Below are 13,983 nucleotides of genomic sequence, written 5' to 3' on the forward strand. Positions count from 1 at the left end.
GGTAAACCAAAAATCAGTACAAGTTGTAAGCTGTATGGAAATGATTCTGGTCATTAAGTGGTTTACCTATTTTTTTATTTATTTTGGTCTAAATTGCGTCTCTTCATGTCAAATATTTTATTTCCTCAAGATAATGTAGCCTTTGTAAGTATGTGCACTGTTGGCCCCTGGAGAGGATCACTTGATCTTATGAGGGTCTTGTGCCTTCACATATTGTACAGAATTATTTCTTGGCATTTAGAAATGCTGCAAGCGATGTAACTTCCTCTGGTGTTTCAGTCTGCAGACCTGGCAGATCAGCTGCCGCGCAGGCATGTGCTACACAAGTCCGTTAAACGCTCACAATCCTCCATTTATAGTGACACCTAATTCACCCATATGGATAGTACATTTTCCATTTTCTACTAGAATAAAGGTCAATGTGTTCTTCTAATTTTTGTCCTGAGTGTCAGCATTACTTCCTAATTGTTGGCATCTGTGCAAAGATGTTGAATTTTACTTTTTGACATAATTAATCAGAACCTTAAGTTATTAACACTATAGCGCAAATTCACTGTAGTAATAGACGTAGATGCTTATCTAGGAGTGTTTCTTCAGCATTGGTTTTTGCATGGGATGTTAGACATGGACTCAACATCTTTATAGAAAGAAAAATAAGCCAAATATTGAGCAAATCAATCGTTGCTCTGTTTAGGTGCAAGTGCTGCAGGGTGACACATTTCTTCTCGCAGCCTCCGGATGTGGAAGATGAAATGTGCTTAAAGACTGTTTGCGCACTCTACCTAGGGCTTTAGACAGATTTAACCTATATATTACAATTGTAAAGCGCAACGGAATATGCCGCGGTATATAAGAAACTGTAAACAAATACAGTATATGCAGCTAAACTTTATCTATTTGGACAACCACAATAATTTCATGGTTACCTGGAACAATGGAATTTGGCTAAAATGATTGAATGTTGTGGGTCCATCAGTTTGTGATTTCTACACTGAGGGCAATTTCACACACTCTGGCTCCTGCCCGGCGGGGAAACCCTGCACGGCCAGGAAGCCGTACCACACACAGCAGTTAATAATGGACTCAAATAATGGACACCCCGGCCGCCCGGTTGCAGCCGGAACCCACCACTGGAAGGGACGTCTGCCAGGCTGTGGCCATCCCCACCATTGTAAACTGCTGTGTGCGGCATGGCTTCCTGGCAGGAGCCGGAGCGTGTGAAAAAGCCCTAAAGGCCCCCAGACATTAGGCCGACTTGTCGGCCCTGACTTACGCTGAGCTACCCCGGCAGCTCCCTGGTAGAGCTCAATGAGATGTGATTTATCACGTGTATCCCAGAAGGCAGGGGGGGGGGGGTTGGGTAGCAGCAGGAGAGCAGAGTCCAGGGTAGCGCCAGCCGGCGAGTTGCGGTATAATATAAGAAAATCCTATGCAAAAGACTGGGCTGCTGCTGATCGGTTGAACTCTCAGCCAATCAGCGGCCGCCCAGTCTTTTGGACAAGATTTTTTTTCCTATTCTTGCGATGCTCCCCACCTGCCGCTACCCTGGACTCTGGTCCACGCCCACCGCACCAGGGCCCCGGACATTGATGGCTTCACATAAGATTTATCTTATGTGTAGACAGCCGCACTATGGCCCTGCTCGCCTGCCCTTGCACTCCATCCGGCTCCCCGCAACAGGGCCCTGCTCCCTTGATCTCGCTCCCTGCCGCATTGTTAGCTGCATATAATATTTATGTTATGTGCAGACCGTCCAACCGCCGAATCCGATCCGATGCGCACGAGACCTTGCATTGGATCAGATCGAAATTCATACACTACGCAATTTGGGCCTATTTTAGCCGTTTTCTTTTTGGTGTACACATGATTGAAACGATACAAGGAGCCACCAATTTATTCTTAAATTGCTACTAAAATATCTCCCCTCAAATTTTTGTTCTGTGGAACTGCCCTTTAAGAGAAGAAGGCAAACACTGATACAGACCTATTCAAGTGGTCTGCTAGGCTAGCAATAACTGTTGGTATATTTGGATAGAATCATAAGTAGGGGGTGGTCAATCCTGGCTGAATTCCCTTTCCAGGTAAAAAATCAGCAATAATTCTTAGATTAGTATTCAATAAGCAATTGAATACTAATCTGCGAATTATTGCCGATTTTTTTTTTTTGCATTCTCAAACATTTTGAGTCCATTTTCGCTGATGTATTTTCCCTTTTTTGGGGGGCGAATCTGGATGGGCAAAGACGGCCGCAACTTCGACAAAGTACTTGAATTTGCGGCAGTGTCTCCAATGCTGAATTTTTCGCCCAGGCGAAAAATAAGCAATGGGATTGAAGGCCACCGGGTGGAATATATTCCGCCAGTTTGATATTCTGCCTATTCAGAATGCTTTCCTGGCGGAAGATCAAACATTGTCTAGAACCATTCTGCACTCACAGTAATAATGAGCCGGCTCGCAGTGAATATTAATGAGCAGGTCCCCGCTCTAGCACAGAAGGTGTATACTTGCGCTGATATACACATAAGTAATGAGCAGGGATCCGCTCATTAATATTCACTGAAAGCCGGGTCCACACTCATTACTTATCGGAATCAGATCAGAATCAGATTTATTGGCCATGTGTATTTGCACATACTAGGAATTTGACTTGGATTGCTGTGCAACAGACAGTTTGCTTCAGTTAAGCAGTGACAGATATACGAACACATACAGGTATACGCTAGAAGTAGCCTGGGTGATATAGGTGCAGGGGGCACATACCCGCTAAGCGGCACATCACCTAGGCAGCCATCAGCGGCGCCACTGTTTTTTGCAGCAGCCAGGTAGGTAACAATACAAGCAGGGACAGTACAGTTATCACACACGGAAGACATACCCGCCGAGCTGCACAGCACCTAGGCAGCCATCAGCGGTGCCACTGGTCAATGCAGCTGCCAGGCAGGCAACAATACAGGAGGGACAGTACAGTTATCACACAGGGAACACATACCTGCCGAGCTGCATAGCGCCTAGACAGCCATCAGCGGCTGTCAGCTCAACTATCCCCAGCAGCGCCAGAGCGGGGACCCGCTCATTAATATTGATGTAAGACCTTATAGGTAATAAGCTAGAAACACAGACATGACAGAGAGGGGAAGAAGATATTGGGGGTATGCTAAGTAAGGGGGGGTGAGTATTCTCTTGGATTCTCCTTCTCTCTCTGGGACCCGTCAATCTTCTTCAAATCGCTGGACGAATATCTATGGATCCAACTATTGAAGCTGTTTATTATACGCAGATGTTCTAGGCAGATGTCATCTCCAAGGGCAGTCGTATCATATAAAGCTTCATGAAGAAATGGGTATGAGCAGGTTGTGCTAGACATGCCATTTCAGTATAGTGGGCTTTGTTTTATTTGTTTTGTTGTATTAGGGACTGGGTTGGTAGGATATGTAGAGTAACTCTGACTTTTTGCTGTTGGTGTAGGGAGTTTATGAAAGCATCCCATTTCCTCAGATACTTTTGGGGTGTAAAATGTGTGTCTAATTGAACTGACCTTTTATCGAATAGTGCTAGTTGTAGTAATTTCATTTCCAGTTCTCTACCTGGATGTTTTTTACCAATAAATGTTTGTTCAACATTATTTTAAACGTATTTATTGAGTCAGCTGACACCACCTCACCTGGAAGAGAGTTCCATAGTGCTCACGTGTCCTAGAGCCCTTCCTTGCAGTAAAAATGGCGCTTGACAGTTCCTTATTTTGGCCCCTAATATATTTGTACATGTTGAGCATGTTCCTCCTTAAACGTCTCTTCTGTAGTGGAAACAGTCCCAATTTGTTCAATCTTTCCTCGTAGCTTAAATTCTCCATTCCCTTAATAAGCTTTGTTGCTCTTCTTTGTGTTTTTTCCAATTCTATGATGTCCTTTTTTTAGTGTGGGGCCCAGAATTGTACTCCATATTCAAGGTGTGGTCTAACCAATGCTTTGTACAGAGGCATAATTACTTTTGAGTCCCTAGTTTCAATACCCCTTTTTATACATGCTAGAATTCTGTTGGCCTTTTTTGTTGCTATACTACATTGAGCTCTACACCCCAGTTTGTTATCTATTTGGACTCCTAGATTCTTTTCCAGTACTGAATTACTCAATGCCTCCCGCTTAGATTATAACCATCACACTGGTTATGTCTCTTAATGTGCATAACCTTGCATTTATCAACACTGAACCTCATCTTCCGCTTTTTTGCCCACTCATCTAGTTTATTAAGATCATTCTGAAGCGCAGAGACATAATCGGTTGATCTTATTACTCTACTCAGTTTTGTGTCATCAGCAAAGATTGTTGGTCTACCTGACCGTTATTTGGTTTCCACAGAATCCCTCATTTTCCACTTCTTAGAGTTTGCACACTGCTGACTGGCATTCTCAATTGCTTGGATATCTTTTTATATCCCTTTCCTGTTTTATACAGTTCACTTACCTTTTCCCGCAGTTCCATTGAGAATTATTTTGCTTTCCGAATGACTCAGAATCCGGACACGTCAGTGCAGCACTGGATGAAAGATGCAAGGGTCTTTCAGGAGCCCAGAATCTCACTGACCCTTTATACACACACACACACACACACTCACTGATTAAAAGTAAACAGATCACAGGTGAGGATGGTTACCTTTAGTAGCCATTCAAGCCCATTTGTGTCAACTTGTGTCCATGTTATGAGGCCAAAATCTCTAAATCATAGACTAAATCAGGTTAACATTACAGAGTTTTAACAATTAGAGGCAAACGAAAGGAGTTGACAGGCAGAATGCTTTAGACTGGCAATAAAATATGACCTTGAATAGGCTAAATCAATTTGACTCTTTTTTTTTTTTTTAGGCACAAAATATGCTGTTCCTGCCAAAACGTAACTAATGACCAACACTGAATAACCTACTTAGTTGTAGGTAGTAATGTATTCTGTAGTCGCACCATTTATAAGCCAGTAAAGTACACTTACCCATTAAGCTTTATATATATTTGACTGCTAAATGAAGTCAGTGGTTTTGTTTTGATATGTATTTTGCACATAGTTAGGTTTTGGTGTATATACACATTAATGCATGTCATATATCAGGGATTCAAGATTACAGGTGATCATTTGATCACTTGGCCATTTATTGCTGTTTCTCCAAACTCCGTTAGATGAAATGCAATAGACTGACCAGTCGCACATAAGCAATTTGTCATGAAGAGCCTATAGAAACTCTTTTGCCAAAATACTTTTCTGTAAATAAAATATTTTGTGCCAATACATGTTTGTGAGCCTGCAGGTATTTTGTGTTTTGCAGAGCATCCCATATGATCCTTTCACTGGTCGAAGACTTTCCTGAATATCTCATTATCAATCTTGATAAGGTAAACTGTATTTTCTTTGTATATTATACAAAATCATCTCTAAGGGCAGTATTCAATGTCAATTATTCTCCGTGCATGGCGAGAGATTTTTTCTCTCGCCATGCACTCTCCGTGTTCCGGAGCCTCCTGCTCCCCCTATTCAACGTGTTAAAGACTCGCCGCCACTCGCGGCGAGTCTTAACCCCTGCAGCGGACGAGCGTCCGCGGCAGGGAGCTGTCAGGGAGCCGGGGGACGTAGCAGCCAAGAGAGATTTAAAGTCTCTCTTGGCTGCTGCAGGGGATATGGGGTGGGGAGCAGGGCTCCCCTGGACCCAGGCAGCACAGGCTGCCCCCCCTATAGCCAGCGGGGGACCCAGTATTCACTGTACCCGAACGTGCATCGGGTGCAGTGAATATATGAATATCTAATGAGCGGCTCGAGCGCTCCGGCCCCCTGCTGGCTGCACTGTGTAAAAAAAAAAAAATGTAAAAAAATATATTTTTTTTAAATTAAATATATATTCATGTGCTATAGGCACATGAATAAAAATAACATGGCCCTTCACAGAAAAAAAAACCTGATTTTTTTTACACCAAAATTAAAAAAAAACACCCTTTTAGTTTAAAAGTTCACATTCCTGCTCTCCATCAAAAGATGGAGAATTTCTACACGGAGAGAGACGGCGAGAATCACTTAGAAAGACGGAGAATATTTCACATTGAATAGGGTGGCTCGCCTTTGGAGAAAAAAAACCTCTCTCCACCGCGTGAAAAGCACAAACTCTCCAGAAATCACAGCGAATTTTTCTCATTGAATACTGCCCTAAATGTTGTCTAGTTGGAGCTGAAAACTATTTGACTACAAAATATCACTTTATTTTTATTCCACTTAAGAAACACAGCTCTTTTGTTAGACGGGAATAGGGGTACCATAAATTGTGGGCTGGCACATTGTCTGATACAGGTTGAGTATCCCTTATCCAAAATGCTCGGGACCATGCGCATTTTAGAAAAGGGAGTTTTGTGGATTTTGGAAAAAGTGGCAGTGGCATCTCCGGTCCCAGGGGTGCATTATGCAGGTGCGCCGGTGACGTCACTTGCACACCCGTGCAATGCATCCTTGGGACTGGGGATGCCGCTGAAGAGAATTCCAATGTCTACCGGGGATACTGGGGGACGAGGTAAGTATGAAAAGAGAGTGGGTGGGGAGGGGGGTGGGGGCAACGAAATATTCAGAAAAATCATGGTTTTCTAAATATTTCTATTTTGGAATAAACAGAGAAGGGAGACTTAACTTGTAAAGGCTTAGCATTTATTGTATGAGCTAAACATGCTTTCAGAATAGTAAGCCTTTTTATTTTGGGCAGTTTAGACATTTCTGTTAGCATCTGAATTCAGAATTTGAAATCATACATTTTACTGTTAACCCCTTTCAGCCATCAGCTCAGCGGCGCTGCCCGACTCTAACCAGCGGTAGAATAGAATTTTCCGGGCTATGCCTTACTGCGCAGAGTGGCAAGCCTGGAAAATTCTCGTGATTACCGCTGGTTAGAGCCGGGCAGCGCCGCTGAGCTGAAAGCTGAAATCAGCTTTAGCGCTGCCCGGCTCTGGCTACTCGGTGGCCCATCTCCCTCCCCCGACTGTGTGACAGTCTATGACTGTGCAGCGACGTCACGCCGGTTGCTGGGGGCAGGGCCGGGCAGCGGCTAATACACAGTTCAGCAGCGCTCCCTAAAAAAAAACCACCACTGAAGGGGTTAATATATATTTTATAAAGCTTTTAGGAGGATATAGTATTTGGGACTGGGTTAATATATATTTACTAGTTCTAGTTAAAACATCAGACCCTTTTTTACCATGGATGCTACAAAGACCCTCATTCTCTCATTGGTCATCTCCAGTTTGTACTACTGGAATCTCCTATCTGGCCTCCATGATAAATGCCTATACCCACTCTAATCTATCCTCAGTGCTGCTATCCAGCTCATCTTTCTCTCCAAACAAACTACCTCACTCTTGCAAGTCCTACACTAGCTTCCCTTCCCCTTCAGAATCCAGTTGATGCTTCTCACGGTTATGTATACGGCCCTCGCCCATTCCTCTCCTATTTATGCCTCTTGTTTTATCTCAGCTTTACATTCCTGCCTGTCCTCTTTACTCCACAAATGCATGCCACCTCTTCTGTCTGCTGAGTACTTCCTCTCATTCCTGTCTACAACATTTTGTATGTGGTGCTCCCTATATGTTGCATTGTTCACCTCTCCCCATAACACTTTCCACCTCTCTTCAAAACTTCAAACAGGCATTCAAGACCCACTTCTTCATCAAAGCCAGCAATCTCTCATCCTGAATCTGTGTTCCATACTCATTGTCTCCACCGCATCTGTGTCACCCCTGTCTGTCTGCCCCTTCCCCTTTAGACTGTAAGCTCTCATGAGCAGGGCCCTCTTCCCTGATGTGCTTTTCTTTCTCTTATGGGGCCCATCCACTAGCTGTTTATCTGGGCAATTCCACATTTTCTTGACCATCACAACTGGGGAGCGGGGATATTAAACATGCTTAAAAATCCTGATTCTCTGATAACCGGATGGATTACTGATCATCGCTTCCCGACGTTCATCCGGTGGTATAGCGGAGGATCGCCCCCCCAACTGGTGTAAGGGGCCCCAATATGTAGGCTATCTTCTTAGGAGGCCATCTTCTACACCATACGTCTTACAACAGCAACTAGCTCTCAGTTTCAGCCAACCTGATACTTATTTTAGCTTCATATCCATTGATACAGAAATGTTTATATAACATGCTAGTAAGCCCGCTCGAAGCAAATGCTTCGAGAGCTAGTCTGCTACTTTATGATTGCCTCTGTGTTTGTGCATATATGTGAGAGAAAGATATGTAGCTTCACTCGCTGCCAACAGATGGCAGTGTTTCGGAGACACACAATCAGACACTAGACATATAGAGATGAACCCACATTGTCATGTACTGTAAGTTCATATTACAAACACACAGAGTACAGCTGTAAAAAGATTTTTGCGGAGCTGTCACAGTGCCAAGACTTTTTGCTTGACCTCAAGACTTTACCATGCTTACCGTGACTGGTCAGCCCTGGGGGAGTGGGGACCCCCTCAATAAAGCCCCCCCCAAGGTTTCACTCGTCCAGGGCTGAAGCGCAGAGCTGTCCCCGGCGTCCCAGCAGGCCTCTCCCGCATGCTGGGACTTGGCGAGCCACAAGTCCCAACATGTGGGACATTAATGGGCCCCCTTGGACTACTTCTGCGGGTAGGATCTGTGAAACGACCAAACGACCCGCGGGGCCGCACATCGGATCGGATCAGAAATGGCTAAAAACATGCCCTATTTACATACAATCTGTTGAGATTGTATCTTAATTTGGTGTTTTGAGGCCAAATCGTTCTGGTGTGTACCCTACATAACAGTGAGGCAAGGTCTAGATTAAGTGTAGCTTCTGTCTTCATTGGCTGTTAAATTATCTTTCCAAAACCTGACGTGTTTCCAGATTGGATTTTTATGCTTGCACTGTTATGCTGTGTACACACGGTACAATTTGTCATTCGATTTTGACTATATAGTCAAAATCGAATCAGATTCGCATAGACATAGAATGGAGATAAAACATGTTTTTAAGCTTTCTATCCCGATTAAATGCCGATGCGTGCTCCCGTTCAGCTGAAATCGAAAGCCAAATAGACAGTGCAGCAATGACTATATGGTGCAGATTGAATGTAGATAATATGAATTGTATGTAAATAGCAAATGAATTAGCAAAGATTGCATAGCAATCGAATTTTAGTCCAATAGCAAAGGAATCTCACCGTGTGTACACACCATTACTTAGAAGGTGTTGGCTTCAGTCAGGCATATTAGAGATCAGTGCTTGTCAAGCCAGTCAATTTGCACTTTATGCATCTCCACTGAGTGGAATATTTAGGGGTCTAGCTTTGGAGAGAGAGAAAGTGGATGCCGATAAAGTAACAACTAACCTGCTCCTAAATGACATTTTACAAACCCAGCCTGTGACATGGCAATTAGGAGATGACTGGCTGGTACTTTATCTCCACCCATTTTATCTCTCCCCAAGGCTTAGTACACAGAACCCTTAGATGCTTAAATCTTACATCCTGGCGCCCTTTGGAAGTTATTGCAAAACCCATATAACTCATGCACTGCTGTGTATCTACGTGCAATTCGGAAGGGGGAACTTTTGTTTTTAATAAAGGTCTGACACCATCCTAAATATTTTGAAATGTCGCTGTTTAAAGGAATTCCTAATGCACAGTGAAATAATCACACTACGTACGGTTTAGGTGTATATAAATGGTGAGAAATATGTAAATGATGTATTATAAGTGGTATTTGTTTATAGAGTGTTCTGTTTCCCCAGCTTGATTACTGTGCCAGTTTAAGAAATCTTGATGCTATCGCAGATCGACCAAACTACAAGTTCTTGCAGGTTTGGTAACAAGTGTCATATTTAGTGAATAATTTACCATATTTAACTATTTTATGTGGGGTGGGGAATGTAATAGCCTGCGAGATGCCTTGTATTTTATTCCTCTCCACTTTATCTCCAAGCTTTGATACATTTGGCCTTTAAAATGGAAATGACATTGTAGATGTAGATGCTGGCCGGTTGGTACTTTATCACCACTGTGTCTCTCCAAGTTTGGTACATCCATCCTTCTCTGTCTTTAACCCTTTGAGTGCCAACGTTGCTGAGGGAGATCCTCAAAATATCAGCTAAAAATGGCAGCGCCACTCACAGCAACCATTCTGTTTTTGGGTGCAATATTTAACTAAACTTCAATTAATTGACTTGGCTGTATTTATATTTATTTATACTAAAATAACAGTCGCTGTGAGTGACGCTGGCATTTTTAGCGGATACTTTGTGGATCTCTCACAGCACGTTTGCATTCAAAGGGTTAACCAGTGCAATATTGGTACATGCTTCCTTGGTGTGTGGTGATTGAGCTGTTAAAATAGTCTGTATTTTAGTTAGTTTGCTTACAGATAACCTGATGTGTGATTTTCTGTTTATTTTAATTCTGTATTGTAATGTTGTCCTTTTGCACCCTAGGGAGATATCTGTGACTCACATTTTATAAAACAGCTCTTTGAAACAGAAAACGTAGATGTGGTTTTGCACTTTGCAGCACAAACTCATGTAGGTGAGCAAAAGCCTTGGGAAATTCTAATCAATCTCGTTTGTTACCGCCCACTTACTGTACAGTAGATATGAAAAACTTGCTCAGTTGCATGCATTGCATCCAGAAAGTATTCACAGCACTTCTCTTTTTCCACATTTTGTTATGTTTCAGTCTTCTTCCAAAATGGAATAAATTAATTTTTCCTCATAAAAATTTTGGGGGAAGAATGTAGCAAATTTATAAAGATAAATCGCATGTACATAAGTATTCACAGCCTTTGCTCAATACTTTGTTGATGCACCTTTGACAGCAATTACAGTCTTAAGTCTTTTGAAATATAATGGCACAAGCTTTGCACACCTATATTTGGGCATTTTTGATCATTCCTCTTTGCAGCAACTCTCAACCTCCATCATGTTGGATGGGAAATCGGTGCACAGCCATTTTCAGATCTCTTTAAGGGGCTCTGGCTGAACCACTCAAGGACATTCAGAGAGTTGTCCTTAAGCCACTCCTCGATATCTTGGTTGTGTGCTTAGGGTCGTTGCCCTGAAATTAACCATCTCTCCAAGAGCGCTCTGGAGCAGGTTTTAATCCAGGATGATAAAGTTGTCAGAGTGCAACGAAACGCGTCAGGTCTACCCTTGTCTTTACTTGTGACTACAACTTTGGATACCAACCAACTACCCCTTGAACCAGCTACCGCTTTTTTGCCCCCCTACGAATTCAGCCGTTTCCGACTTGGATGTACAAATTGGGACCCAACACCTGCTAATTTCTGGAGCCCTACCCGAGCAGTGAGGTATTCAAAATCTTGCCCACCAGTGGAAACCAACATCAAGGCCTCCAGCAGGACAAACAGATCCCCACCAGTACAAGCTGATTCCGAACCCTCTCCCCATTTCGCCCTTCCCCACCTGTGGACTACAAATTTCTATTAAGAAGGTAGCAGTGCTTGGAACAAGCGGGACTCACTTAAGTATCCTATTCCTTATAATTTCTTTGATAAGCGGTAAACTATATGCCTACTTCTCACAAGTGCAATAATTAAGGTTTTATTTATATGTATTTGTATTAAATATGTTTTTAATTGATGTGATAATTAAATGTTCATTTTTGTGATACCCAATTGATCAAACCTATTTTAATTTTATTTAACAACTACATTTCCTTTTGGCGCTCCACATCTTTTTGCTCTTTAATCCAGGATGTCTCTGTACATTGCTGTGTTCATATTTCCCTCTATCCTGACTAGGCTCCCAGTTCCTGCCACTGATAAACATCTCCACAGCATGATGCTTCACTGTAGGGATGGTATTGGCCTGGTCATGAGCAGTGCCTGGTTTCCTCCAAACATGACACTTGGCATTTACACCAAAGAGTTCAATCTTTGTCTAATCAGACCAGAGAATATGGTTTGAGAGTTCTTCAGGTGCAATTTGGCCAACTCTAGGCAAGCTGTCATGTGCTTTTTACTAAGGAGTGGCTTCCGTCTGGCCACTCTACCATACAGGCCTTATTGGTGAATTGCTGCAGAGATGGTTGCCCTTCTGGAAGGTTCTCCTCTCTCCACAGTGGAATGCTGTGTCTCTGACAGGGTAACCTTTGGGTTCTTGGTCACCTCCCTGACTAAGGCCCTTTCCCCCAGATTGCTCAGTTTAGAGGCCCGGCCAGCTCTAGGAAGAGTCTTGGTGGTTCAAAACTTCTTCCATTTACTGATGGTTGGGACCTTCAAAGCAGCAGATAGTTTTCTGTCCCCTTCCCTAGCTTTGTGCCTTCTGATAATCCTGTTGTTAAGGTCTACAGACAATTCCTTTGACTTCATGCTTGGTTTGTGCTCTGACATGCACTGTCAAGTGTGGGACCTTTTATATGTGTGTGCCTTTCCATATCATGTACAATCAACTGAAATTGCCACCGGTGGAATCCAAATAAGCTGTAGGATCATCTCAAGGATGATCAATGAAACAGGATGCACCTGAGCTCAATTTTGGGCTTTATGGCAAAGGCTTTGAATACTTATTTACATGTGATTTCTTAGTTTTTATTTTTAATACATTTGCAAAAATCTCCCCCCAAAAAGCTTTTTCCAAGTTCTCATTATTGGGTATTGTGTGTAGAAGTTTGAGGGGAAAAAAATATTTTGTAATAAGGCTGTAACATGACAAAATGTGGAAAAATTGAAGTGCTGGAAATACTTTCCAGATGCACTGTATAATACACATTTAATTATATTTCAAATACATAGGATTTGATCAGTTACACTGGTTTTGATTTTTAATTTTTTTTTGTTAATTTTTATTTACATTTTCTGAAATCTTACCACCTGTCTGATAACCATTAATGCCATCCCAGAACATTGAGTGGTTCAGGACGCCGAAGGCCAACATTGAGTATGCGGTCCGAGATAGGGTGCTGCCAGGGAAGGGGGTGTGTTAGGTTTAGGCACTAATTGGGGGAGTTACGATTAGGCTGTGGGGAGGGGAAGGTTTTTAGCTATTTTCTAAGCGATCTGAGGAGATTACCCTACATCGCTGTGTGTGTGTGTAGGGGCCAGTGATAGCGGTGCGTGGCAGGGACCATAAATATCATCATCGCCAGTGTTCCCTCACCGGAGACAACCAGGGTTGAACATGGCTATGACCCGTGTCAGGTGCAGTGTGAAAGGGTAACCCAGGTCGAGCGATCCGGGTCCCATTAACAGTATGGATAAGGCAGTGCTGTCAGCTCCAAGCACTGTCTCCTCCCGGTGAGGCGCCGAAGCTCAGCCTCACCCCGAGTGACGTCACACTCCTGGGATGGACCCGTCTCCTAATCCCGGGTGCGACCTGGTATTTGCTGTCTGAAAGTGGTATTAGTTGATGGGGCAGTTTTTAGGCCAGTGTTTCACAAACTGCTCTGAATCACTACACACTATAGTATCAGCATTTGTGTCACCCCACTCCTAGGCTAAACGATTCTTACTGAGAGATCTACCAAAACAAATTGTAAATTGTGCTTACCTGTCATCTGTAGGACAGTTATATGGTGGAGGACAAGGTTGTGCATCTCTTTCTCCACATATTTTATGTATGTTGGCCACTTGCAATGGTTTGCCTTTCATATTGACCATAAATAGTTTGGTATTGTCCTGAGCTGTGAATCCAGGATACCCCAGTATCTAAGGCACCCTGTTTGAAAATTTCGGAAACAAATTATTCTGAAAACGTGTAGCAGCCACACATCAGCTTTGCTTTTTGCATGTTTACACTACTTACCTTCTCTGTATTTTAGGATGTGAAATATTTAGATTCTTATGACTCTCTTTCTGCAGATCTCTCCTTTTTGGAGTCCTTTAAATTTGCCTATGTGAACACGTATGGAACCCATGTTCTTCTTAATGCTGCTCATGAAGTTGGAGTAGAGAAGTTTGTGTACATTAGTACAGATGAAGTATACGGCGGTAGCCTTGATGAG

At 42.9% G+C, this 13,983-nt stretch overlaps 1 protein-coding gene across 2 annotated transcripts in view; it reads left to right on the forward strand.

Moving 5' to 3' along the window:
• TGDS (TDP-glucose 4,6-dehydratase) overlaps positions 1–13,983 on the forward strand; it is a 48,150-nt gene that overhangs the window by 5,194 nt on the left and 28,973 nt on the right. For both annotated transcript variants that reach the window (XM_083168794.1, XM_083168795.1), the window contains exons 2-5: positions 5,311–5,377; positions 9,762–9,830; positions 10,458–10,548; positions 13,841–13,983. In XM_083168794.1, the coding sequence (XP_083024920.1) occupies positions 5,311–5,377; positions 9,762–9,830; positions 10,458–10,548; positions 13,841–13,983 (370 nt within the window). The remainder of the gene's footprint in view (positions 1–5,310; positions 5,378–9,761; positions 9,831–10,457; positions 10,549–13,840) is intronic.

This window comes from Crinia signifera, chromosome 2, assembly GCF_055691185.1.
Source record: "Crinia signifera chromosome 2, ASM5569118v1, whole genome shotgun sequence".
Taxonomy (NCBI): Eukaryota; Metazoa; Chordata; class Amphibia; order Anura; family Myobatrachidae; genus Crinia; species Crinia signifera.